Source organism: Homalodisca vitripennis, chromosome 5 (assembly GCF_021130785.1).
Source record: "Homalodisca vitripennis isolate AUS2020 chromosome 5, UT_GWSS_2.1, whole genome shotgun sequence".
NCBI classification, from domain to species: domain Eukaryota; kingdom Metazoa; phylum Arthropoda; class Insecta; order Hemiptera; family Cicadellidae; genus Homalodisca; species Homalodisca vitripennis.
Window position 1 is genome coordinate 57676576 of NC_060211.1, and position 26561 is coordinate 57703136.

At 32.7% G+C, this 26561-nt stretch overlaps 2 protein-coding genes across 5 annotated transcripts in view; one reads left to right on the plus strand and one right to left on the minus strand.

Annotated features, from left to right (window-relative positions):
• The window catches only part of LOC124362256 (origin recognition complex subunit 4-like), a 41317-nt gene that overhangs the window by 5048 nt on the left and 9708 nt on the right, over positions 1-26561 (minus strand). For 2 of the 3 annotated variants that reach the window (XM_046816607.1, XM_046816608.1), the window contains 4 exons: positions 14884-14931; positions 9346-9594; positions 8198-8366; positions 7361-7512 (listed from right to left, as the gene is read on the minus strand). In XM_046816607.1, the coding sequence (XP_046672563.1) occupies positions 7361-7512; positions 8198-8366; positions 9346-9534 (510 nt within the window). In that variant the 5' untranslated portion in view covers positions 9535-9594; positions 14884-14931. Of the gene's footprint in view, positions 1-7360; positions 7513-8197; positions 8367-9345; positions 9595-14596; positions 14712-14883; positions 14932-26561 lie in introns of those variants that run through there. The other variant, XM_046816609.1, reaches the window with a different exon arrangement.
• LOC124362255 (LIM and senescent cell antigen-like-containing domain protein 1) overlaps positions 18145-26561 on the plus strand; it is a 39692-nt gene continuing 31275 nt past the window's right edge. For both annotated transcript variants that reach the window (XM_046816605.1, XM_046816606.1), the window contains exon 1: positions 18145-18259. The gene's annotated coding sequence lies outside the window, so the exon portion shown is untranslated. The remainder of the gene's footprint in view (positions 18260-26561) is intronic.

Below are 26561 nucleotides of genomic sequence, written 5' to 3' on the forward strand. Positions count from 1 at the left end.
AGAGAATGATGTTAATAGTTTTGTAAACATGTGGAAGAAACTTTCCCTATGAATTATACTTTGCAAACTACATTGCAGTAAAATTCTACATGAAAAACCATTCTTTGTTTGATTTTATTAACTACAAATGTATGTAATATTGCATCTAGGCAAATGAAATTTTAGTATATTACGTTATGAAACCTCCTTTTCAATTAGTACCGAAATACATTGACTTTCCATTCAGAAAATTATTATAAAAAATGTCATCAACACATCATCACATGTCGATGCGACAGATCTAGGATTAAACTTAAAAACAGAACAACTCTTGAGCATTATAGAAGTCTACCCCAAGTTTTGCATATACTATGATAAATATACAAAAAGCCGATTAGAGAATTATACAGCTGTCAACAAACGAAGAGCAAGATTTAGAGACATCCTTAATTCTTGCTGCTGAAGCTGGTAGCCTCCTTCTAAAAAAAAATATTCTACTAAATAATGAAATTCACAATCTTAAAATTAAATATAGCATATCTCACTCAGAATTAGAGGACAGACTAAAAGATCCAAAAATAAAATTGAAACCCTTTCACAACACATTGTAAATTTTTTTTTAATAATAAGATCCGGAAATTTCACATCTGAAGAATAAACTGAAGGCCAAAGAAATATTGATAAATGGGTTTAATAATGATCATATGGACAAAGAAAAAAACAATAATGAACACAAAATAAAAAATTCTGCAGGTAACTGACAAAAAAAATCTACTTGACTATGACAGTAAACCAAATCTTGCTAAATCAACATTTCAGAATATGAAGGATGAATATAGAAGTCTCAATAATAACTGAAAATATACTCAAGCTACAAGATCAATCACTAAAAAAAAACCAGCAACGAAGTGAAAGCTTTGAATGAAGCATTGAAAATTAGCAAACTTGATGCTGAAGCTGAAATACAAACACTGCAAAGGGAGAAAGAAAACCTCATAATACTAAATGGAAAGCTTTTATAAAAAATATCACTTCTAGAGTCCACTATTTCTGCATTAAAACTCAGAATCATAGTGAAAACTTCTCTTCTAATGATAGCCTCCTGGCTCAGCTACTTGCATGTGAAGCAGATATGTGAAAAGAAAACATGCAGCAGCCATCCAATCTACTACAGGACACAGCTAAATTGTAACATAGCTACAGTTGAACATCATATTCACTATGATGTGATGTGTGATGTTGTTGCTTTAGTGCAACAATAGTTGTTCCAAAAACAATGAAAGCAAGCGAAATAAGCTAAAATAAAGCGACAGACACTTCGGATGATAGTGTTAATGAAATCCGTAGGAGTGACTGGTTTCATATCATAAACAGATTAAAGGTTAAGTCGATTTCCACAAAGACTGACCTCATTAACAACACAAATATATTGAACTCAAAATCTATAAATATTTCAAGCTCCAAGAAAACTTACAAATTGGTCCCCAAATCCCCCTGTACAGCATACAAGCTTGCTGATAATTAAACTCTTTATGATTGTTTTAATAAAAATATTGAAAAACTGGTGAATATTTCACAAGACAACACAAGCGAAGCCAACCTAACTTAGTAGAATACGGAATCTGACTTTTACTACAGAACCACGGGATGAAACATCATCCATTGATGACACAAGAGGAGACAGTCAAACCTCCTTTGATAAAAAAGCTGAACAACTGTAAAAAGTGCCCTCCAATAAATGAGCAAAGGAAAGAGATGAAGGAGTGTGAAACCGGAGATAATGGAAGTACACCTTTTTAGAGCACACACTAAATTAAAACAACTCAATACAAGACCAGGATTATTCTCAATTCACAGTTCAAACGCTAACACACTGTATAAAAGAAAAACTAAAAACTCCTGGCCCACATAAAAATCTCCATCAGACCACTATCACAAAAAAAGTTAGTATATTCCACCAGAACATTCAAGATCTATCAAAAAACTAGAAAAGTTAAACCACTTACTTAGTACCCTAAAACCCATCATCATAATTTATTTATGGCTACACACTGGTAGCTAACTACAGTAGAGAAGACTATCAACTGAGCGGAGTTGCAACGTATATCGAATCCTCGTCAGACTTAAAGGCAGAATAAGTTAATGTATCTGGCCACTGTAAAACAAAAAACAAGCCATTGAAGTAATGTCTAATATACTCAACTTTGTGCAAGCTGTATCAAAGTCCTTGATGATAATGGGCAATGTTAATATCAATAGCCTATTCACACAATGCATGTTTTGAAGAAGATCTATTCTGCTATGGTATCAGAAGACTCCCTCTGTCAATAACTTGGATAACCAATACTTCCAAGACCTCCATAGATTGAAATGAAATGAAATATGCCTTTATTCAAGAGGCGGAGTTAGGGCTATTTAGCCCTCTCTACCACTCAACCTCAAATTTACAATTTATTTATTTTGTAGATTGCATATACAAATATCCCTGAAGAGCATATATCTAAAAGAAAATGAGTTTGTATATTCCTGCAATAAAGCGAGTTTTCTATTCTATTCTAATAATACAATAATTGAAGCTGGAATATCAGATCATACTGGTCAAGTTTGTACCCTCTGCCAAGGAGTGGAAAATAGTAAAAAACATTCAAGTTCCCTTAGAAGAAACTAGAGTTCACAGAACCTTCATTGCTTAAGGGATGAGCTAGCTGGGGACGAGTGGTACCATTACTTAATGCTTGTAATGCTGAAAAAGCTTATCAACAACTTTTGACAACTGTGACAAGAGCACTTGACTATGCACGCCCAAAGAAAAGAAGTAGACCAAAACAACAATCAAAGTTAAAAGTAAGGATGATGAAGCCAATAAGCTAAAATATAAATATCTTAGAACTTTTTATACATATGAGATGACAGGTAATACTAGCAACAAGGCGAAAATGACAAATATATAAAGAGAAATTATGATATTAAACTTAGAAATTTCAAACGTAACATCGCTCAGGAATATATAACCAACTCGAGCAATAACTCAAAGGCTCTCTGGTAAATTTTTAACATAGAAAGGAATACAGAGCATGCACAGGATAATTCTCTTCATTTGGAGGTGAATGGCAAGAAGGAGTATGACCAAAATCTACTCATGTCAAAATGTATTATTCACAAATGGCAGATACAACTCTTTAAGAAAACAGAAACCAGCTGCAAAATATAATTTTGGCTATAATAAAATTTAACATTAACACATTCAGCGCCATGTGTATCATAAATGATACACACCAGCACTAACGTTGTGGGCCATGTGTATCATTTATGATACACAAAGCTGTTTAGGCAGGGGCCGAGTTAAAATTTTCATTTTTACCGTCAGGGGCCAAGTGCGATTTAAGATCAATAGTGCTTTTAGAAACACAGTACTATAATTCTTTTTTAAATCAGACAAACAGTATTGGCAGTACATTAATTTTTCATGTCTGTGCAAAAATGATACATGTGGCCCAGACTGACAATCAACTAAATTTTGTTGGTAGGGGCCATGTGTATCATTTTTGCACACTTGATAATTTTTGTATTATTATACTTGAATTTTACAAATAGCCCTGTTTTTGAACTACTGTTAAAAATGTGGTATTTTTCTGACAACACATTAGCTGGTACAAACCGTCTGTTCAAAACTGAAAACATGTTGAACATGTTTATTGCACACTTCCAGCACGCATATACACCGGGTGAAACTATATGCATCGATGAAAGTATGATCCCATGGAGGGGAAGGTTAGTCTTTCGTCAGTATAACCCACGAAAACGCCACCGTTATGGTATAAAGATGTACAAAGTTTGTGCTAGTAAGGGTTATACGTGGAACTTCTCTGTGTATGTAGGACAAGATCTCTCTCCCAATTGGAGCGCTACTGAAAATGTTGTATACAAAATTTTAGATGGCTTGATCGACAAAGGACAGTCTGTAGCACCTGGTGGGCTTCTTGGGGAAGGCCGAGTACTGATAACTGACAACTGGTACAAAAGTGTGCCCCTAGCACTTGGTCTGTTAGATCATTCGACTCACTTGATTGAGAGAATGCGTATCAATAGAAAATACCTCCCACCAGACACAACACCTTTGAAAAAGGGAGAAATCTTAACCAAAGAAACAGGAGAAGGGGTCACATTCCTGAAATGGAGAGACAAACGTGAGGTTTGTTTACTCTCGACTGTGCACACAAATGAGACAGCGCACATCACAACCAAAACTAACAGAGTTGTAAAAAAACCTAAAGATGTTGTCCTTTACAACAGTGGAAAATTCTCCATCGACATGAGCGACCAAATGGCCACCTATGGCAAAGCTCTCAGAAGATGTACCAAATGGTACAGAAAACTGGTAATTGAAGTTATTTGGGGCATGGTTCTTGTCAACAGTCACTTCCTCTACAATTTGAACTCTGGCAAAGAATTAATGCCAATTAAGATCTTCAGAGAAAAAATAATAACCTCTCTTCTTCTAGATGACACTGTACCTGTTACACCTAGAAGGTCAAGAGCAGTGCACCACTTGATTGAACACATCCAAGGTGATCCACCAAAGAAAAAAAGAGGTCGATGCAAAATTTGCTATCAAGAATGTGGCAAAAGTGGGAAAGCTGAAAACCTGGGTGAAAAAAAGACAGTGAAACAAGTTTACACGGTATGTGACACAACAAACACTAGTTTTCTAATTCACGAAAACTTACAGTTTTTATTTTAGCAGCTCAACTAATGATCTTTTATTTTATAGGTACCCATTTAATATTTTACCAGTCGTATATAGACATTTGTATAATAAAACATGTTTAGAAATAGAGTGTATGTACTTCATTAGAAACCTGTGATCTAAACAGTAATCTGACGTCCTAGGCCGGAACTGGCCGGGTTCTGTGGTAGGCCTGGGCCATGAGATTCAGTCTATAGTGTTAAAAGCATTGTAGAAGAGCTCAGTTTTGATACATATGGCTCAAACTAGAAACTGACGTATGTATCAGAAGATACACGCGGCCTACTTGGTAACATGGGGTGATACACATGGCCCTGACCGTTAATATATGGAAAAACCTAATGGCCCGTGCTAAATGGATTGTGTCATATGCCCTGGCGCTGAATGTGTTTTAAATCTTACCCCTACTAATGAGAAAGAAGTCCAAGAATCAATAAATTCACTAAAACCAAAGTTATCTTTTGGACTGGACTAAGCTAAAACAACTAAACACTGTGCAAAACAGTTGGCAGCCCAAGTATAATTAACAAACCATTCAGGCTGGGCCAATTCACATCTGCACTGAAAATTTCTACAATGTACTCCAAGCATAAAAAAGTTTGTCTACAAATCCAAACAATTATTGACCTATATCACTCCCACATTTTCCAAGATAATTGAGAAAATTGCACTGAGAAAAATGCTGCAACATCTTGAAATTAACAATCTCCTAACTAAGAACCAGAATGGATTTCTCTAGAGGAAGTCAACTATTAGTGCCATTACAAACTTGGTTGAGTTTATTACAGATCAATTAGAAGAAAACAACCATGACTCAGCTGCTTTGCTAGACTAAAGCAGAGCATTCGACTATTTAGGACACAAATTGATTGTGGAAAAACTGGCTGCACTTGGATTTCAATGCACGGCCAGAGATTGGGTATCCAGCTATTTAGAAGAACGCAGACACATTGTTGAAGTTCAAACAACAGTAAAAACAGTATTGTCAGATCCAAGCCACTACCAGTGAAAAGAGGTGTGCCTCAGGGCTCATGTCCTGGGTTCTTTCATGTATGTGCTTTTAACAAATGACTTTCCTTGCTTTTTAAGGATGAAAACGCTTAAAGTCTCATTTCTGACATTACATACACAATAGATAAAAGCACTCCAGTACTGCCTCCATAACGACTTAGTAATAAATCCATTGAATACAACATAAATAGTTTTTAGTCAAAAACATGAAGAAAAATTTTTACAACAAATTCCTAACATCTCTACAGAAAAGCAAACTAAATTTCTGGGCTTAACAATAGATGCTGACCTTTTCTGGACCGCTCATGTTGACTTACTAAGTAAGAAAATTAGCTCTGGAGTCTATGTGGTTTGTAGAATAAAATGGATAGGAGGGCTAGTGACAGCTAAGACAGTGTATCATGCCTTGGAGCAAATCACACATCAGATAAGGCCTGATTGTGTGGAGAGGAACCTCCGATCACAACCTCAAAAAAATACTTGTCTTTCAGAAAAGCTATTGTCCGCTTGCCCGGCCATTGGTGGTGGTTCGGAAGTCACCTTTAAGCTGTTGGTCCCCAGGTTAAGTGGGAGAGGGCTTCTTAGCCCTAACTTCACCTGGTAAAATAAGACCTTTACTTTACTTTGTCAGCCTCACTCCAATGAAAAGCTGTAGAGATGTTTACAAACCCCACAAAACCTTGACAGTCACAGCTCTGTATATTCATGCAGTGGTTATGCATATTGAGCAACTGGGATTGCCAAGAGGTGAGAACATTCATGTCTATAACACTCATTTCATTAACACTACAACTACCATCTTCTTTCTTATCTCTTTCTTTCATGAGTTTATTAATCCCCCATTTCATTGTGTGTGTTTTATTGCTGTTTTGCGTGTTTTACTGTATTGTGTGTTAGGTTGTTTGATTTAGTCAATCAAGAGTAGTGTAGGTTATATCTGACAATGTCATCTGTTTTATAGCTGTGCTATATTATCATGAAACGTTTGTGACAATAAAGATTTATTATTATTATAACTATCATACTACTAAATACACAAAAGAAAACCATATTATGCAGAACGGAAGTTCTACAATTCACTACCAGAGAACCTGAAACGCCTGCAAAGAGCAACACTTCGAAGACAACTGTATAACTGGCTTGTAGACCAGTCTACACAATTCAAGAGTTCTTCGCCCTGACATTGTAAATCAGGAAAACAATCTAATTTATTGTAAACTTGACACCATTACATTTCTTGAAGATTTTTTAAATAAAGATTTTCTGATTTCTAGATTGACATGTGATAATTCTCAAAGAACAGTATCTAATGGTCCTCTGGCAGCCAAAGAGGAGAGTTGCCCTGTATAAAGTGCCTTGCCCTTTTCTATGTGTGTTAATACACTTAAAAGTTTATTGAAGCACTTCTTAATTCACTTCTCCATTACATTTTTATAAGAATATCAGAATTTTATTTTGTGTAAACTATCTTTAGTAGAATGTTGATCAATAATATTGGTACGTTTTACTGACCACTGATCTGACAAGTGTCTTCCCAAACATTTATACTATCAACAATTGAATGGTTATAATAGGCCTACTGTAATATTTATGAGAACTGATAATATACCTAAGTGTACTGACCCAACTTGCTTGAGCTGCCTCAAACAGATTATATAATAACGTTTGATTGCGATGAGAACAAAACAGATGAAATTCATCCAATATAAAAATAACAGGTTTTGAAGTATTTCTGTCTCCTGTCCTTAAACTTTGCAGTAGGAACAACAAATTGTCTGAAAAAAAAAAAACAAAGTTTATTATTTGTGGTTATTATAAATGTAATATTATTATTATTATATTAACTTACTACAGTATATTAAATAATTCAAATCATATGCAAAAATCATGATGTCATAAGGCATTTGATGGTCATTTTCATGTTATACTAAAAATTGATTAAAATGTGAACTAAAATAATTATCACATCTAGGTTGTAAATACAGCATATCCAATATTGTTTGCAAAGTTGTAACTAATTTATTTTTAATGTTGAGTTTAGCTCTAGTTCACCTTTGTCTTACTGCAGTGTCTGATATCTGACACAAACCAAGTGTGACAAAATAATTTGTCAATTAAGAGAGATTTAGCTTCAATGTAACTTGTTAATAAAATCCATTTAGCTTTAATTGTTGCTAATGAATATGAGAGTTTACTCTATATACTTGTCAATGTCCAAGACCAGTAATGGCATTAGAAAAAAATCTCTATCACTGCAGAAACCTTTTCTCTACATTTCAAACATTGCCACCCATGTTAATTACCTTCAAAACATCACTTGTAACGGCATGTCACCTTATTATTTATTTGTCCGTGAATTTAATTCTTCATTTACTTCTAATCTGAATGTTTTATTAAAACTGAAGTATAGTTACTTACTATATGATCTATATGCAACCATTAACAAATACATAATCATACCTGAAAAAGAACCAGCCACTCTGTCACCTTCTAACTCTTTAAGATGCAGCTGACAAATAATTTCTTTCAAAGCCAAACCATCATCAGTGTGGATTAGTCCATTCAAATGAACAATGGTGAAATCATCATGACCAGATTGTCTAATTGTATTTAATGAATGGTTCAGAATCTGGAATAAAAAAACCTAATAAGACAATGTCTTAATATTATACTCTTAAATTTGCCTTTATGACTGTTGGACTAGAAATTGAATTTCTATCTTTTTAGTTGCTCAAGCATACTGTAATGGGTACAATTCTAGTAAATCTATAGACAAGGCAAAAAGAAAATGTAATGAGACAACTTTTATACATAAATTTATTTCATATCCCATCCCATGTCATATTTTTATAGAAACATATTTATTACTCTCTGTGAATGATTCAAAATATTAACTATTATAAGATATTCAAACACAAAAAACTGAAATAATAAGCAGTACCATATTTTCTAATTTTAGAAAATATTATGTTTAGAGACACTGTACAAACATATTAAAAAGTAGTTCCTACTGTCATAATATACTGGTATATTTCAATTTCATTTTAATCCAATCACATTTAATGAGTGTGAAAACAAAATTTTATGTTTTTATCTAAATATACATATCTTTGTATTGTGATGGACAAACCTGTAACGACTAAGTGAAAGCTTAAGTTTTTTTACAAAATAAGATCTCCAAAAGGGTTTTCTGTGAAAACACTCACATCAAAAACCTATTTATATGATGTAAATTACCAATAAGGTCATTAATGTCAATTAGAAGAAATTCTATTAGCCATGCGATACATTCCTCCTCAATTCAAACACTGATGTTTTCATGTTGTATTTTGTACTATTATTACAAATTACCATTGTGATAAATAAATACTTTCTCTAGTTTAAATCACCTTAAGTTATATTAGAATCATATACCTCTTACATTTTCTATTTAGACAATACCTAGCATCACAAATGTCCGCCCAATCATCCATCTATAGATATAGGAAGTGGAATTTGTTATGACAAAATAGTTAGTTCTTTAACTAATGGAGCTAGTCCAAATCCTAGTTGTCATATTTCGCTTACTATAAGTAAATATTAGGAATTTAATACATATTGTTAATTACCGTAGTCTTTCCGGATCCTTTGAACCCTATCAGTAAAACTGAATCACTCTCTCCATGTTTTATAGTTCTCTCTAAAACATATTTTAATTGGTCACACTCTTTTGTAAAGCGCCCACAACACATTGTAGATGACATGATCTTTTCTTTAAGTTTCTTCCTCCAAGGTAAAAAACTTTGTGAAGTACTCATATTTCTAGCAGTTGCAACTAAAGCTTCTTTTCAATTTTGAAGGGAAGAAAATTAATTATTCTGTAACAAACAAAAAATACATTGCGAACACACACAAAATTAAACTTAGATAACTAACAGTTTTTTTATCAGCTCTAAGGTAATGCTAGGTTGCCATTTACATTGATTGATTTTGAACCATAACAATTTACAATCAATAAATTATTTACAGAAATTATTCAGAACTCATTTCTTTCAATAGAAAAATATGATCTCATGTGATTATCAAAGCAGGCCTGTAGTGCTAAGGCAGCATCATAAAATCATGGAAATAAATGATAGTGCACAAAATTTTTCTTCGGGACTTTTTGTCGGTGACTGAGCTGTCACAATGCCAAAGGGATTTATCACCAGGGAATGTAGTTCATGAGTGTTACTTGAAATAAAAATAGCCCAATTTTATTTAATCCTGAAGCTAAAGGATAACTAAAAAAAATCAAATTGTAAAAAGGTGTCTGTAAGAGGCATATGGTGTAAATTTATTGAATTAATAAAAACAATTATTGAATACAATGAACTTAAATTAACAACATCAAAGAGATGCTGTAACACTTATGGTAACTTCTAAGACTTAGATTAAAACTTTCATTTTACTTTTAAAAAAATAACTAAATAAAATTTATTTAATCAAAATCTTCAAGCTTTTCTGACTTTCCATTGAAAGAGTAACCTAGAATTCGTATTGGGTATCACACTTGGAAATATCTCGGATTAAGTTGTTTAAGTTCGTCTTAATTCTAAACATGACTTCTGTTGGTACTTTGGGCACTACATTGTTTTGTACAATGTGTATTTCATGCATATCTCTTATTTGCATTATTTAAAAATTGCTTAACGTCTATTACGGTACGGTATTTGAACAGAGGTTATATCAATTTCGAAGTGTAAATTTAAAATAATAGAGATTTATGATTATTTCATAATGATACAATAACTGGATTGGGTAAGTTAAAACTACGTAGATAGCTAACAAATACTAACTAATAAATACAATTGCATAACAGGTAAGAAGGTAGAAAGAATATTTATAGCAATGATACAATGCACAAGGTAATACTCGTATTTATTATACAAGCAAGAGGTTTGCATTAAAAAATAGAAATCTTTCTTTAAGAATTTCACTTATGAAGAAGTTATGGCTAGAAGAGATGGCATTTTCATTTCTGTGAAGTTTATATAGTGAACTATAGTAGAAGTTCAATACTACCATCCAAGAAGAGAGGAGGTCTTGTGAAATGATCATAAAAGAAGTAATTTACTCATGTTGTAGAGTGTAGTTTAAAATACAATAAAAATGACAACCCTTCTAGAAACAATATATAATTCTAAATCAAATAGGTTCAGAATTTGAATGGCTATATTGGTTTTTTTTCACCAACTGAAGGTTTCAAAATTTGAAAAAATTTTGAAAAGAACGAAATAACTTCTTAGACGATCAAAAGGAATTGCCAACTAATTTAAATTAAACTCTGTACCATATAATAGCACTGTAGATAATTTGTTTAAATAGGGTCAGATAAAAGTACCTAATAAAAAGTTTGCTTTAATTTGAGATAAAAACACTTGCTGGGTTAAACCTAGATATCCCACTTTAAGGGGTTCCAGAAGCAAATAATGTAGCAACGCTGTACAGAACTTACATAAGAGAAATTCTACATTTTAGTGAATCATTTTTAAAGAAATTAATTTAGACAAATTCAGACAAATTTGAGTGCAATGTAGCTATTGTGGGAGGGGTTGATTAAATGCGAATATTAAGTTTCTGATCAAATCAAATCAAAGATTTTAGATGCTGAACTAAGGGAAAGGTGAAATGGAGCTATACTTAATATTCACAAATTTGAGTGGTAAAGATAAATTAAAATTTTGTAATGTCCTGATTTGGTCTAAGGAAATTACATCATATACAAAGTTCAAAAAGTAATGTTGTTTTATGTGTTAGCTAATTACCACTCACAAAAATTCAATGAAACAACTGAATGAGTTCAAATTGAATTTTTTATACAATAGGTGTTATTTTACTTTTAAGAGTTCCGATAGGTGCTTTTTAAGAAAGTACCTTCAAATTTTGGAATCTAACCAGATAAATTTGACAATGAAAAACAAAACAACCTCAAACACAAAATTTTTCTGACTACTGGGACTTTAAACTTGAAATTTTGTGGTTACACTTTTGGATTGCAAGTGCTTCTGTAGAAATTATTTCAAACAATTTCACTGTTTAACCATTTAAATCCCAAAAATGTCATGAAACTATTAAAACTTAGATATGTTTTTACAAAATAGTAGAAACTACAAAGCTAAATCAAAATTTGTATATATAATTGCATATTGTCATTTCAGGGCTTACTGTCCAATTGGCCGCAGATTGACTAATGACCAATAAATTTCGCTTCAGCTGTCTCATTACCAGTGATCTCACGGTGCACCAGACGAATCATCTAGATCAGAATCAAATTTCTATGACACATCTAAACTCGGATTATAATTTACAAATGTTTCCTTACATTTTCAAATAAAGTGCATTATGAAATAAAAAACAATTATTTTGAAAAAAAAAACTAAACGGCTGTTTCAGGGGCAACCCTCTTTTATGATATAATCAACATAAAATATATAATTATGATAATAATCTCCATAATAATGAGATTAAGTAAGTAAGAATACATAGTATGGCCTTTTTACAAAAACTCATACAGAAAATAAACTATTATTTACCTATGAACCCATTGGCCTCCCACTTTTGGAAAATCACTTACCAAAAATATGAACAATTTATAGGAAAAAAATTCAATTTTCAAAAAAGCACCTTTGAGGAAATCAAAATTTTGAATTTCAGTTTTCAAAAATCTTTTTATGACAAAGTATGTTGTACTGTATATCAAAAGGAAGAGCATTTAAAACTGAGTAAAATGACACCAGTTCCATTTCTCTAGCTGAATTAGGGCTACAGCTATGTTGATTTTAAAATGTGTTGACTGCTGTTTTTTGGTGGATTTTGAGAAACTTTACATAGCTGTAACTTGGAAACTATTTTAAATATTTGGCAAAAATTGGCAATTTATCCTAATGTATATGAGGACTATCCTACCTTCATACAAAATTTCATATAATTCTAAGCTGGTCAATTTTGTACCCCTTGTAGATTTGATATGGAATAATAAAATGTTATACTGTTTTGTTTACTATATTTTATAAATATACATAACCTAGATATATTTTTGTTCATCATTTTATATATATATATATATATATATATATATATATATATATATATATATCGTATGGGGGACAAAGGCAGCTATCCATAAATAAATAAATTAAAAATTACAATTATTAAAAAGTACGTAAGAACAAAGTTCTTGTAATAAATTAAAAACAATATTAAGATCTCCCGTCACGAAGCTAAATCCAAATTACTAAGCCAGTTTAGAGACCCATCTTCTAAACCACTCAGACCAGCCAGACCACCAGAAAACAATCGCAAAGGGAAGTCGTTTACAATGTGCTCCATTGTCTGAGAGTTTGCGCCACAATCACACGTCTGGTCGTCAGTAATACCCCACTTAAATTTCCAGTGATTGCTTCTCCCAACCCCAGTTTGAAAACGATTCTATAAAACCCATTCCTTTCGAGGAATTTCCAAGCCACCCACTGCTTTTGTAGGATCGGATATCAAGAACTTGTTCCGTCCATCGAATGATTCCCAGGATGACGCCCAGTTAGCATTAGGCGTAAAGTTCTCCTCTATCAACTGGGATGTTGTTCGTAGTGATGGCTTACGTGATTTGAGCCGGCTATCTTGCTGAGGAAGGTCGCGCATAACGGGCAATTCGGGATTGGACACGATCTTATTGAACTCTCTCAGAAGAGCCTCTTTGCGTCTAATCTCAGGTGGTGCTATATTGCTCAGCACTGGGAGCCAAGGTGTTGGTGTTGCCATGAGAGTTCCAGTAATATGTCCTCATGGCCCTATTTAGAACGACATCGACCTCTTGCACATGTGCACTATTAAGCCACACAGGAGCACAATATTCAGCAGCGGAGTACACAAGGGACAAAGAAGTGGTACGCAGTACTTTTGCGTTGGCTCCCCAAGTTGATCCAGCAAGATGCTGTACTATACTAGCCCTTGTTTTCAGCTTTGCTGCTGTCTTTTGAAGGTGACTTTTAAAAGTGAGAGATCGGTCTAAGGTAACTCCCAGATACTGCGGATGTTCATTATGTTTCAATTTGACACCATCAAGAGTTACATTTAACTTGTAGTTTGCCAGTCTGTTATTTAGGTGGAAACATGATACTTCAGTTTTAGTAGGATTTGGATTTAGCTTCCAGGCTCTAAAATAATCTGCGAGGACTGAAAGATCATCAGTGAGTGCCTGTTCTGTTTTCTTTATGTCATTATGTTGGTAGGCTTAGGCAATATCATCCGCATAAATAAACTTGGGGGGTGAAGTTGTTCGCGTCCATAGCTTGCTACACGTGCTCCCTGGGTAACGCTAAACGAACAGCAATTTTTGGTAGCTGGACCGTCACTCTTGTAATCTCCCAGTTATGGCAGCTATCGAAGACCAAACAAACGGTCCTTCTCAGGGCCAAACAAATACTGATTTTTTAAATATTGGCTCTCTTTTAAATATATGTTCATCATTAATATATATCTATATATATATATATATCTTTTTTAAGATATAAAAACAGCCGAACTAGGCTATCCTGTAATTTGAAATATCTGTAAGGCAATTTGGTTTCAGTGATTAGGCCTCTATCGAGGATTCTCATGAATGTCAATAATCATGAATATCGATGATTGTGTTGGTGGCCGCTTATTAAACTGCAGGTAAGTAAAACAGTAACTAGTCTACTATTAAGTGTGTAACCCTTAGTGAATAGGCTATGTAAAGATACATTGTAGCCTAACTTGTTTTTCTATTATTTAAACTTTTTTATTTTAAGGTTACATTATCTGAACATATGAAACAGACAACATAATCAAAATAGGACTGGAGCTTGCAATACTTACATACTTTGTACTAAAATATTCATTAAAAAGTATATTATGTAAATAATGACCATTTACAAGAAAGTTTAGTATTTTAACAATCTAATGATATATGGTTATATAAGAATGATTATACACTGATTAAAAAAAACTTAGAATTCTGAAACTGTCAAGATACTAATTATTAATTAATATATGAAAGGATGATTACTTATAATAACAAAATCAAAAGGTCAGTCTGCAGGATCGATTAGTTAATGAATACTAAGTACTGATTACTAATAAGTCAGTAATTACTGAATACTCACTGTTCACTGCTGTTTTCCTTCCTTTCCATGTTTGGCGCCAAAATACATCTGACAACAAAAAAATTTAAAATCAGCTGTTATATATTATTCCAGATTAGTAGAAAGGAAATATCTAACATACCTTTGACTTTCCAGAGAATTTGCCTTGGTGATTTTGTAACAGAATACTACGCTAAATATCTTATTAAGAGTTTTAGCCCATTTTAATCTTACAATAATTATCTCTCTTTTATGGTTTAGATTTAAAATGTTGTATATTATTGTTAGAGATTACTCAATATAACAAGTGTGATAGTTTTCTATAATATAGACATACAAATCAAAGGCCGGCTTAAGAGCTGAGAAACTCATTTCTGATTTTAAAGAATAGAACGGAGAGAAACTAAATTACCAGTGAGTTGGCTGCACCTGCACAGTTCGTTATTGATTTTTACTTGTAATGCTTTTGTAACATAGAATAATTTAACTTTGATGTCTTTCTCTTAGACTTCAAATAATTACGTATATCATAAGTGATGTAATTATGACTTACGAACCAAATCAGTTTTGAAGCCGTCTATCTCAGCCTTACAATATTGCGACTATACAAATTACATACCAATGATAAACATGATAACCCACCAAACAATGATTTAAAACTAGCAGAGAATACAAAAATCAAAATCTTTCTACCATTCAATTTACCATTCAGCATTACAAAACTCAGTACTTGATCCCGTTTTTAATTCTAACTTTTGTTGTTAATAAATTGCAACTTTATTATCAAGACTAGATCGCAAACTTATAAAGTTCTATAACAATATTATTTAAATATTACTAAAGGTAGTACCAGCAAAATTGATATGTCTACCTATACTGCACATATTAATTGTGTAAAAGTGGTGTCCCCCCCCCCTAAAAACAAAAACGAAACATCCTATTTTCGGAATTCTGTCCAACGCAAATTACAGAGCAAGAATCCAACAACTACCCAATATTCAAAATCACTACTATATACAATAGAAATCAATTCTTCATGCCTGTTCCCTATAACGCCAAGATTCATATCCGGAAAATGAAATTTTATCTTGAATTCCTATTCCATTGCAACATTAAAATTAAAGTGAAAAGTTAATATTAAAATTTAAAAGTTTATATTAAAATTTAAAAGTTTATTCCAAAATATATTCGTTGGCAACAATTTGGCACACTAAAACTTACTGTAAACTCCAACCGCAATATGTAAAATGCATTGGAAATCATATGTACACTGGATGTCCAAAATAGTATGAAAATCCAGTCCAATACCTAAACTGCAGTGAACAAAATGCGGCTAACTATGGGGAGTTTCACAGTTATCTAAATTTAAAATCACACTTCAGTCCAAATAAAAGCGCACCTTCGAAAATTGAGAATAATTAAAACATTATTTAATGATAAAGTCAATGTTACTCTGCTTCCAAAACCAATACACGTGAATATTCTGCAAGTATGAAAACATACGGTCGCCTCCTACTAGTTACACTATAGCTACAAAAGGAACAAAGACTATACATCATGAAACAAAATTTCCTTACTCCAGCCATGGCCATTTATCAAAATATTTTTTTCATCTAATAATGAATTCTCTATTTACTTCTCTATTAATCAAGCCTTATATTCGTTGTTGATCTCTAGTTTAGTATAATCTTTTTTCACGACGGATTTCAATATACGACCAGTTCATAAGTAGACATCACGCTTATTACTGAGATACATTTTATATAAACTGAAAAGTTCACAATTCAGGTTATCTCGTATAGAAATCTGACAGGGATGCCCCAAAGGTGTCTATAGGCTTTAAAATTCGTAAGGCGCATATCGCACCGTGCATTGTACTTACCATATATAAATAGCATAGAAGTTATTGTGGTTGATATGCAAATAAACCATGATGAGTTCGTTGTCTATTCCGCTTATTTCCTATGGTGTAAATTCTTGAAAACCAGTGTTAGAGACATATATTATGAATATTATTTTATTAGGAGATTTAAACTACAAACATGAAGTTTGTGGCTGTAAAAACAAATTCCTTTTGGAAGATTACTCTTGGCAGGTATTACAGACTGCCCTGTCACAGTTAGTTGTACTCTCGTATGAACCCACATATTATATATACAATCCTATCGTAAATCAGTATCCCCAATTAGTGTGTGAAGTTGTCAGTGAAATAGCCGTAAAAGTGAAGGAATCATGTAATAATCTATACTGAATTGATATAAGGGTGTAAAACTAGGCTTCAGATAGATAGATGGGAGTTTATATTGCTCCTACCATGGAGCTCTATTGATTACAATGTCTTGAATTTGTAAGCATAAGTTGATTCCTTTTGCAAGAAGTTTCAAAACTAATTAACTTGTAAGTACATTGCTTATAATTACGATTGCTTATTGTATTGCTTTAGAGTTCTAACGGGGACTAGATAAAATCGTCTATTTGAGTTGAGTTTTTTTTATCCATCATTAGCATAATTACTTGCGTATCAGTTGTATCTCTCGGATCCTTCTGCAACGGCACGGTAACGAGATCTGATTTGTTTGTTCTTTTTCAGATCTTCCCCAGCATTTATCCATTAAAAACCGCATCTCGAACACCCCCAATAGTAATCCTGTCCTTCTCCGTAGACTAATGGATATTGTCTCGGCTCTCTGACTGAGAGATCACGGGTTCAAACCCCGGGGAGGCCCAATTTTGTAAAAACATGAATGCAGTATATTTCGAAGCTGGCTTAGCTGAACGCTGGGGATCCAAAGAAGAGTAAAAATAGTAATCCTGAATTAAAATTTAATTCACAAAATGGTTTGTTGATGTCACATTTGTCCAAAAGTTAAGCTAGTGATTGAGTCAAGTTTGTGATTTATAGTTGTTTCATAGTTTCTTTTTATAATGTGAATAACTGTTACGGTAATATTTATCGATTAATAATATTAATTGTTACTACCCGTGCTTGTCACACTTATTCATTCTAGTTCATTATTGTCTGTTTGTATTGTTAAGTACATTTTTATTGTTGTCATGTTTATTAATGTTAACCATTCTGTAAAGTAGTTATAAAAATCATATAACAGTGTGAAAGAAATAATAAGAAATTTAAATAATGAAATTTATATAAAGAATAGATATGATGAATGAAACTGTGCATTTATGTAAGTTTTTATAGTATGTAGCACAAATCAGTGTACAGACAATATATTATAGAGGTTGGGACTAGACTAGGTGTGAGGATTTTAAATATAACCTAATATGGATTGGGTGAGGCCATTGAGGCCTTTGCAGAACGAAAACTGGGTGTTTTGATTGAGTCATCTGGGAATTAGTGTAGAGAGGGGTAAAATTAATTCAGACTTTATGGAGACAAGTAAGTGAAAGTATTCAAATTTTCAATTTTATAAACTTATTTATTTGTAAAACTAAAAGTAATTTTCTTAAATAGACTGATGTACATCTTGTCATTAATAATGACAAAATAATTATGCCTGGCTTATCTAGTAAATATTTTTGTTGACAATAATTGGTCTGGTATTAAAATTTATAATGGGTTTAAATTATCATATCCATACTAACTGCTTGTTGTAAAGTTATTAATATTTTTGAGTTAAGAGTCTAGTCTACCTGTAATTTGAAAATTACCTTTGACTGATCTATTATAGTTAAGAAGACCTAATGTGTGTAGGTCTAAATGAGAATCATACATGAAATGGGCTCTCTTATTCACATCTTGAATTTGGTAAATATAGGGAGGTTTTAGGGTATAGTATGTACATATTATATAGAGCCAAAGTGTACATTTAGTGCAATACCGGTTGAGGTCGGAACATTTATAGACTAGATAGTACAGATTTTCTAATAAACTTTTTATTGGAATTTAACGATAAACCACTGTTATCAACAGATAATGTTATAATTTATTAGTAATGAAACACAAAAAATAACTTGGACATTGCCCTATCTTTTAATAAACTATGCAAAATACATTGAAAATTAAACAATAAATTAGGCCTAGGTAGATAATACTGTTGTGTAAGGAACACAGGGGATCAGTAGGCCTATATTACATAAAACATGGTTACGGTCACATCATTTACTGTGTTGATTCAACAGTTGGAAGCTAAATGAGAGCTAAGGTATTGCACAGTCTGAAAGGGTAGGGTCCAATAAGCGGACCCGGTTTTTTATATCGAAATTGGCAAACGATATTACTTAATCATAACCATCGATATAATCAATCGATACTGATGAATTATTTTTAACAACTTAAATAATCTATATGAACAGCTGTAAACACTTTCAAATAATACAATTAAGGTAGTATTTTAAATTTCACGTAACATTGTGTATTAAAATGGCCGTCAATCTTAGGAAGCTTCACCAAATTGCTTTAAAAGACGATAAAATATGTTTTTTATGGCTTCAGGATGTTGGGTTTAGTACCTAAGAATCCATTATGTGATATTGTAACAAATGTAACTGTCAGAGGAGCTAACATGGTCGTCTTCAGATGCAAAAAAAGAAGGTAATGGTGGACACAACTTTAGTAAAAACGTTTTCGTTCTGTTTCATTTAGTTAAAGTTATGAGTTTCCCTGATTTTGGTTATGTTCATTTATTATTTGTTATCATTAAATTCACATTTTAATTTAAACATATGATTGTTATTACTTTTATATCGATTGATAGTCTATGATTCGATATGCGAATATTAGGTATCGATGATTATATTCTTCGATATAAAAAACCGGGTCCGCTTATTGGACCGTACCCGTCTGAAAATCCATGCAAGGCAGCCTGGAACTATATCAATAGGATTAAGCCCCAGTTGTCTGTCCCTGATACCAATTTTGCCCCAGCAGAAGTGTTAAATGCGTATTTTCTTGAGTGCCAAGGACCTTGTTAAATCTGGTAATTTGTCTCTGGTGACTCTTCCTAGTGGGAATGGGTATCCTTATCTAACTTCAGTTCCCGTGGTACCTTTTAATTTTGTGTGGAAGCTAGTTACCATGGAAGAAGTAGTAAAAGTAGTGCATGGTTCTAAGATTTCCAAGAGTAAAGACATGTCTGTGGATTTGTTCAGAAGGGTTATTTCTAGTATAGCTCCTGCTCTATCAGATTTAATAAACTTGTGCCTGTCTGAAGGGGCTTTCCCTGAAGTTTTGAAGGCATTGAGGACTGACCCTGTCTACACGAAGGGTCCACAAAACGAGAGGTATCGAGCTTCAGACCTATATCTCTATACCTATGTTTGCCAAGGTCATTAAATCTGTCATGCTGGAGCAGCTCTGCAACTTTTTTGAGTCACATCACCTTTTGGTATCAGCACAGTTTGGCTTAAGAAGGCATAGATCTACTGTCAAAGTGGTGGACTCACTTCTTCAGGCCATTCTTAATTCTTTTCAAGCAAAAAGTTCTACTGCTATACGACCTTTCACGTGCCTTCGACTGCGTGTCACACAATATCCTCTTGAAGAAGCTGGAAAGGTACGGCGTACTTGGTTGAGCCCAGAAAATCTTACTTACATCAAAGGAAACAATCTATAAGCTGGGATGGTACAACCTTAAACCTCTTGGTTGTTGAGCATTGAATGCCACAGGTCTCAATTCAGGGGCCATTTTTTCAATAATTTTTATTAATGATATTTGTTACAATGTAGTGGGTAATAATATGGAAGTACATCATAGGATTTCGATTGCTAAACTGTTATTAAAGACTTGAGGATTAATAACCAAGCATTTTTTAAGAAGTAATAGCTTATCTCTTTAGAACTCATGCTGAAACAACCTAGGTCTAAAATATTCAAAAACTACCTATTTAGCTTTACAATTTGTTATTGTTAGGCCAATAATTGACAATATTGCCATACTATGTATTTATTACATCAATGTTACAATAAAAAGTAGGGGAATTACAGCTTAATTTAATAATATTATTGTAATTCTTTCATATTTAAAACATGATTAATTTAATAGGGAAATTATTTTTCACAAAACAAAAGAGGGATCTTTTCAGCTGGTTTTATTCCATCAATAATATGTTTTCTAGATATAAAACAGTTTTTATTTTATTTTATAATTCCCAGATAGACCTAAAACTGAATGATTTCGCTTTTAAAAATGTATACCGCCAGGAAATTTATTTCATTATAATTTTATATCAAAATGTATTTTTAGTGTTTGAGTTTGATTTAAACATATAATTACGTTTTCTACCTATTTTTTACTGTTTTTTTTAAGCTACCTTGCTAATTAATGACAAATTCCTGGGATTTGTGAATTTTGAGAATATTGCAGGTAATATTTCCTTGATTTTAAATTCCCGGGAATTTTATCTCACCATCTTTAGGAAAAAAACAACTTTTTGTTTTAAAATTACATGTTTTTGAATAGGGTTTGCTAACAGCATTTAAATTGAGCATACCAAACGTTTTTGTGGGAAAACAGTCCAAACTCACTTACCAATATTTATTGACCTCCCTGGGAATCGGATCCGTGACTTCCCAGATCATGTTATTTCATTTATAACATGACTAAGTAATTCAAATACTTGAAAGTAAATAATTAAATTACAATATATTTTAAGACCTAAAAATAACACTTTCGCTGTGAGAATAAATATCATTAAAAATGTTGCAACTAGAATGGCTAATATTACAAAAGAAAAATAATGTAAAACATATAAATAATTAAGTTGCGTATTAACTTATCTAATATGATATTTAGATTACATTTACTGACTGTCAGATGAAAAAGTGAAATTGTATTCGGTCAAACTAGTTAATTTACTCCTATGGTCGCTACAACTTAAACTATTCCGTAAAATTCTACACCTCATTACTGTACCTTTACAATAACAAATTCATGCCTGATATGTTGTCTATCCACAACATACTGTATAATAAATGAAAATGTCGAGTGTTGGTCCAAAATACATACGTGCGCCTTGTCACGGTTTAAAAATGTAATTTACAAAACAAAAGAGCGTTTCTTGACTATCCCTACAGTTGTTTTATAAAAAAAAACTTAATGCTAGGAATCTTTTTCAGTCTCCAGTCTAAGTTATATTTGTGAAATTTCATATGAGACAATCTACATCACACAAATTTAATCTCTAGATATAATACCTAAAAAAAATCACTTTCTGAGCAGCACAATTAAGTCCTTAATAAAAGCACAAATAAAAGAAAAAAATATGAATGTTTCTAAGTCTATAATAAGCAGCCTTATGTTGTTAGAGGTTAAAATTCTCTTAACCTTGTCCCTGATGAATTAGATTACATGAATGAATGAATTGATTTTATTTCCCAAATATAGGTACAATATTACAATCCAAACTGTACAATTAACTTCTAAATTTTTACATGACCGAACGGAGTTTGAAATGTGAACAAAGAATAAACATCATAAGAAATAATCATCATAGAAATAAACATCATAAAAATAACATCATGTATAAAACATTGTTCTCGGGAAATGAGCCTGCATGGGCTATGATGCCTGTGCGCAGACTCGAGTTGCTCACGCCTGAAGAAATAACGGACTGGATATAAATAAAACAAAATGAATATAAAATATAATACAAAATAATACACTTATATACCACATACATACATACACACACATACAAATATACATATACATGCATACACATACATACGTGAATATGAAATGAATATATTAAAAGGAAAAAACCGTGTAATTTTGATTTGTACCTGTTTTAAAGCATTGAATATTATTAATTTTAAAAACATTTACATATTAGCAACAATGGTAAATAAGCAGGGTCACCGCAGATTATAATGGGGTAGTGATAATGAATGATGATGGGATAGGAGTGGTGGCTGTTCACATGTCAAACTGTCCGCCCGTAGTTCGTAGACAACACTGCCCCGGCCTCCTCAATAGACAATGATAATAACCACTGGTTAACTTTCCTTTTAAAAATAATTGTAGAAATTTCATTGAAAAAACTAAAATTTGGAAACTGTTTACTCATATTTATAAAAAGCACGTGAGCTAGATAGTATGAGTTGGTGTTTGAATAAGATTTAGTTAATTGAAGTGGTAGAATTCCTGTTGATCTAGAATAACGTGTGTTATGGGTGTGTTGAGTTCTTTCAAATAAATCATCTAAATTTTTATACATGTGTATTAAAAGAGATTTTATAAAAAGTTGTCTTATTGTAAACATTTTAGTTTCTTGAAATAAAATGGATGTTGAAAAAAAACTATGACATTTTTTAAAAGCTACTTTCAAAATTGATTTCTGAACCGTAAACAGAGGATCAAGATTTGATTTATAAGCTGCCCCCCAAGAAATTATCCCAAATGCAAAAAGAGATTGCACGTATGCATAATATACCATTTTCATTTCTTGAACAGCAAGAATATCCCTAAGGTTCTTAAAGGCAAAGGTATACTTTCGGGTCTTTTGTTTGAGATATTCAATATGATCTGACCATTTCAAACGAAAATCTAAAATAACGCCAAGATATTTATACGAGTTTATTTTTTTTCGATTGCTTCACAAATACAGGTACTGTTACTATGATTTCCACAACTATGTATGATCAGATTTCCTAATACATAATCCGATTGAGGATTCAAAGAGATTGGCATAAATTTAATTTTAGTTATATTTAAGGAAAGGACATTCTGATAAAATCACTTTTTCAGTAACATTAAATCACTTAATGCTTCTCGTCTCACATCCGCCCATATATTTCCTTTCAGAAAAATAAGTGTGTCGTCGGCAAATAATGTTATTTTTCCATTTAAATTTAGCTTGGCAATATTATTTATATATAATAAGAACAGAATTGGCCCAAGTGTACTCCCTTGAACTACACCGTAGTCTACATTAATTGCATCGCTACTAACATTACAAATTGAGACATATTATTTTCTATTGGTAAAATAACTTTGAAACCAAGTAAGGGCCATGCCCCTAACACCTAATTGTTGTAATTTATTCATTAACTTATTTCTATCAACAGAGTCAAAGGCTTTTTTGAGGTCTAAAAAGATTAGCATTAATTTTTTGTTTTCTGAGATTGCATTATTTAATTCTTTATTTAAATCAAACAATGCATCAAAAAATACTCCTGTCGTCTCTAAACCCATACTGACACTGAGAAAGTACATTGTTTACCTGGAGAAAGTGTACAAGCTGTTCCTTAACTACCTTCTCCAGTACCTTAGCGAAGACACTCAAGAGGGATATCGGACGGAAGTTGTTTTTATCAGTAAAGCTGTTTGACTTGTGCAAAGGGTACACTTTAGCCAACTTAAAATTATCAGGGAATATTCCCTGGGTAATGCCCAAATTGATCAAGTATAGTAGTGGTTTCATAAAAGTGCTTAAATTGTCCTTGAGGACCCGTGCAGAAACGCCATCATGACCCAGGGCAGAGCCTCCACGTAAATTTGTCACTTGCCGTATTATGTCCAGTTCTGTCACCGTACGTAACGTAAATGTCGCATCCAGTCTATAGTCGCTATCGCTCACCACTGGGTCCCCTACCGGGTTAATTGTATCGGCTAACGTTTTCCCAACAGACGCAAAATAATTATTGAAATCATTTGCTATTTGAGTAATTTAATTGTTAGTAATGTTTGAATTTGTCGGCAGAAACTTTCGTATTGGAAATGTGTCCCTGGTTTGCACCCTACCCACCAATTCATTTACTATTCCCCAACACATTTTAGAGTCTTTTCTGTTTTCAGTAATTTTAGAACGATAATATTCTCTCTTAGCGTGTTTTAATGATGTGCTTAGAGTTTGTCTATAGTTGTGGTAATAATGTTTTAATGACACATTAAAAGGTTGTTTTTTTAATTCTTTTACTTAGCTTATCCCTCGCTCTTATTGAACAAATCAATCCCGCAGATATCCAAGGCTTAAGTTTCTTAGATCTAGTAGATATTTTATTACTTAACTTTGTGGCATTCTCGATTGATTTCTGTACTATATCGTTAAATAGTGTGGAACAAGTACTGACCTCCAAGGACTCAAGTATGGGTTCCCAGTGGGCACGTGTGTCAGCAGGTTGTCAGCAAGTAACATTCGGTCTACGTACGTAGCTGTATCAGTCTGTGTCTTGTTCGTGGCAGTAGGTCCGGTTATTGTCAAAACAGTGCTGTAATGATCTGTGAGGCTTGTCTCAACCACAGCTGCTCTAATTCTACTCATATCTCTATATCGTACAAAAATGTGATCGAGACAAGACTGAGTGTTTTCAGTTACTCTAGTAGGTTTGACTACACATTTCACAAGTCCCGTCCCAAGTAAACAATTCATGTATTTATCCGTCAGCGCTTCGTTCTTAAGCAAGTCTGTGTTTATGTCTCCTATCAATACACCCATTTTGTTTCTAAACGTTCTCGAATAATAATTTTCTCATCTATAAATAAGTGTAAATTGCTATCAAAAGTTCTGTAAATTGCAAGTATGTTGAACTGTTCTCCTAAATAAATAAAATCTAAACTAATTCCAAACATTACCCGGCTGAATTAATTAATATATTTGTTCTGCCACAGAAGAACACCTATCATGCCTTTTTATTATAACAATTCTGTCCATACAAAAGCTATTACATATACATTGTTGTAAATATTATTAAAGTCTCTGTAATATAGTGGTATTTGAAAAATTATTAAGCTTATTCACTTATTTTGGGTGGAATATGTTTTAGCGATTTATTACTATTAATGTTACCGTATACTCTGAGCTAGTATAGTTGTAATTTTATTTTGCTGTATATTATTACAAACATAATCCATGAGGATGAAGTAGTTCTAGTTGGTAGAGATGTGTAGTAATGTAGCTTAATAATAAATCTTTTTTATTACTATTATTTTCTTTCACATTCCCAACATATGAGAAGATACACTTTTAGAGAACATTGTCGCAGGTGTCGAGACATGGGTTTCTCACATAACCCCAGAACGAAATGCCAGTTAGTGTAGTGGAGCTACACAACATCACCGGTTAAAGTTAAGGCAAAACAAACAATCTTAACAGCAAGGTTATATCAACTATGTTTTGGGAATATTTGGAATATTGTTATTTTGGTTTATGGAATGAGGAAGAACTATAAATGCAGCTGCTTATTGTGACACTCTGACTAAACTGTGAGTTGCAATACAGAATAAGCGAAGCGACGTGGCCTATTAATATCTGGAATTCTCTTGTTGCATAATGCCAGACCTCGCTCTGCCATCCAAACCCAAAATCTAATCAAATCATTTGGACAGGAACAGATTGACCACCTACTGTACAGCCCGGATTTGGGACTGAGCAATTTTCACTTGTTACGCTACCTATAGGAATTTCTCAGCGGTAAGTGCTTTAACACTGATGACATAGTGAAAGAAGCAGTTACAGATTGATTATCCTCACATGTGGTAGACTTCTACATCGGAAATCAAAAGCTTGTAAAACTCAAACGTTTAAACAAAAATTGAAAATATTTTGAAAATAAAGAAAGATGTCGGGATTTAAATAAAACAATTTATTTTTGAAAAATTTGTAATTTCCTTTTTATAAGAAATCAGACCTTACTTTCCAAATGATCCTCGTAGTTGCAGCATGAAATTTTGTGCTGTTGTCGGAAAACTCATAATACTGGTAGCAACACTCTTTACCTTGTATTTCATATAGTGCTGACT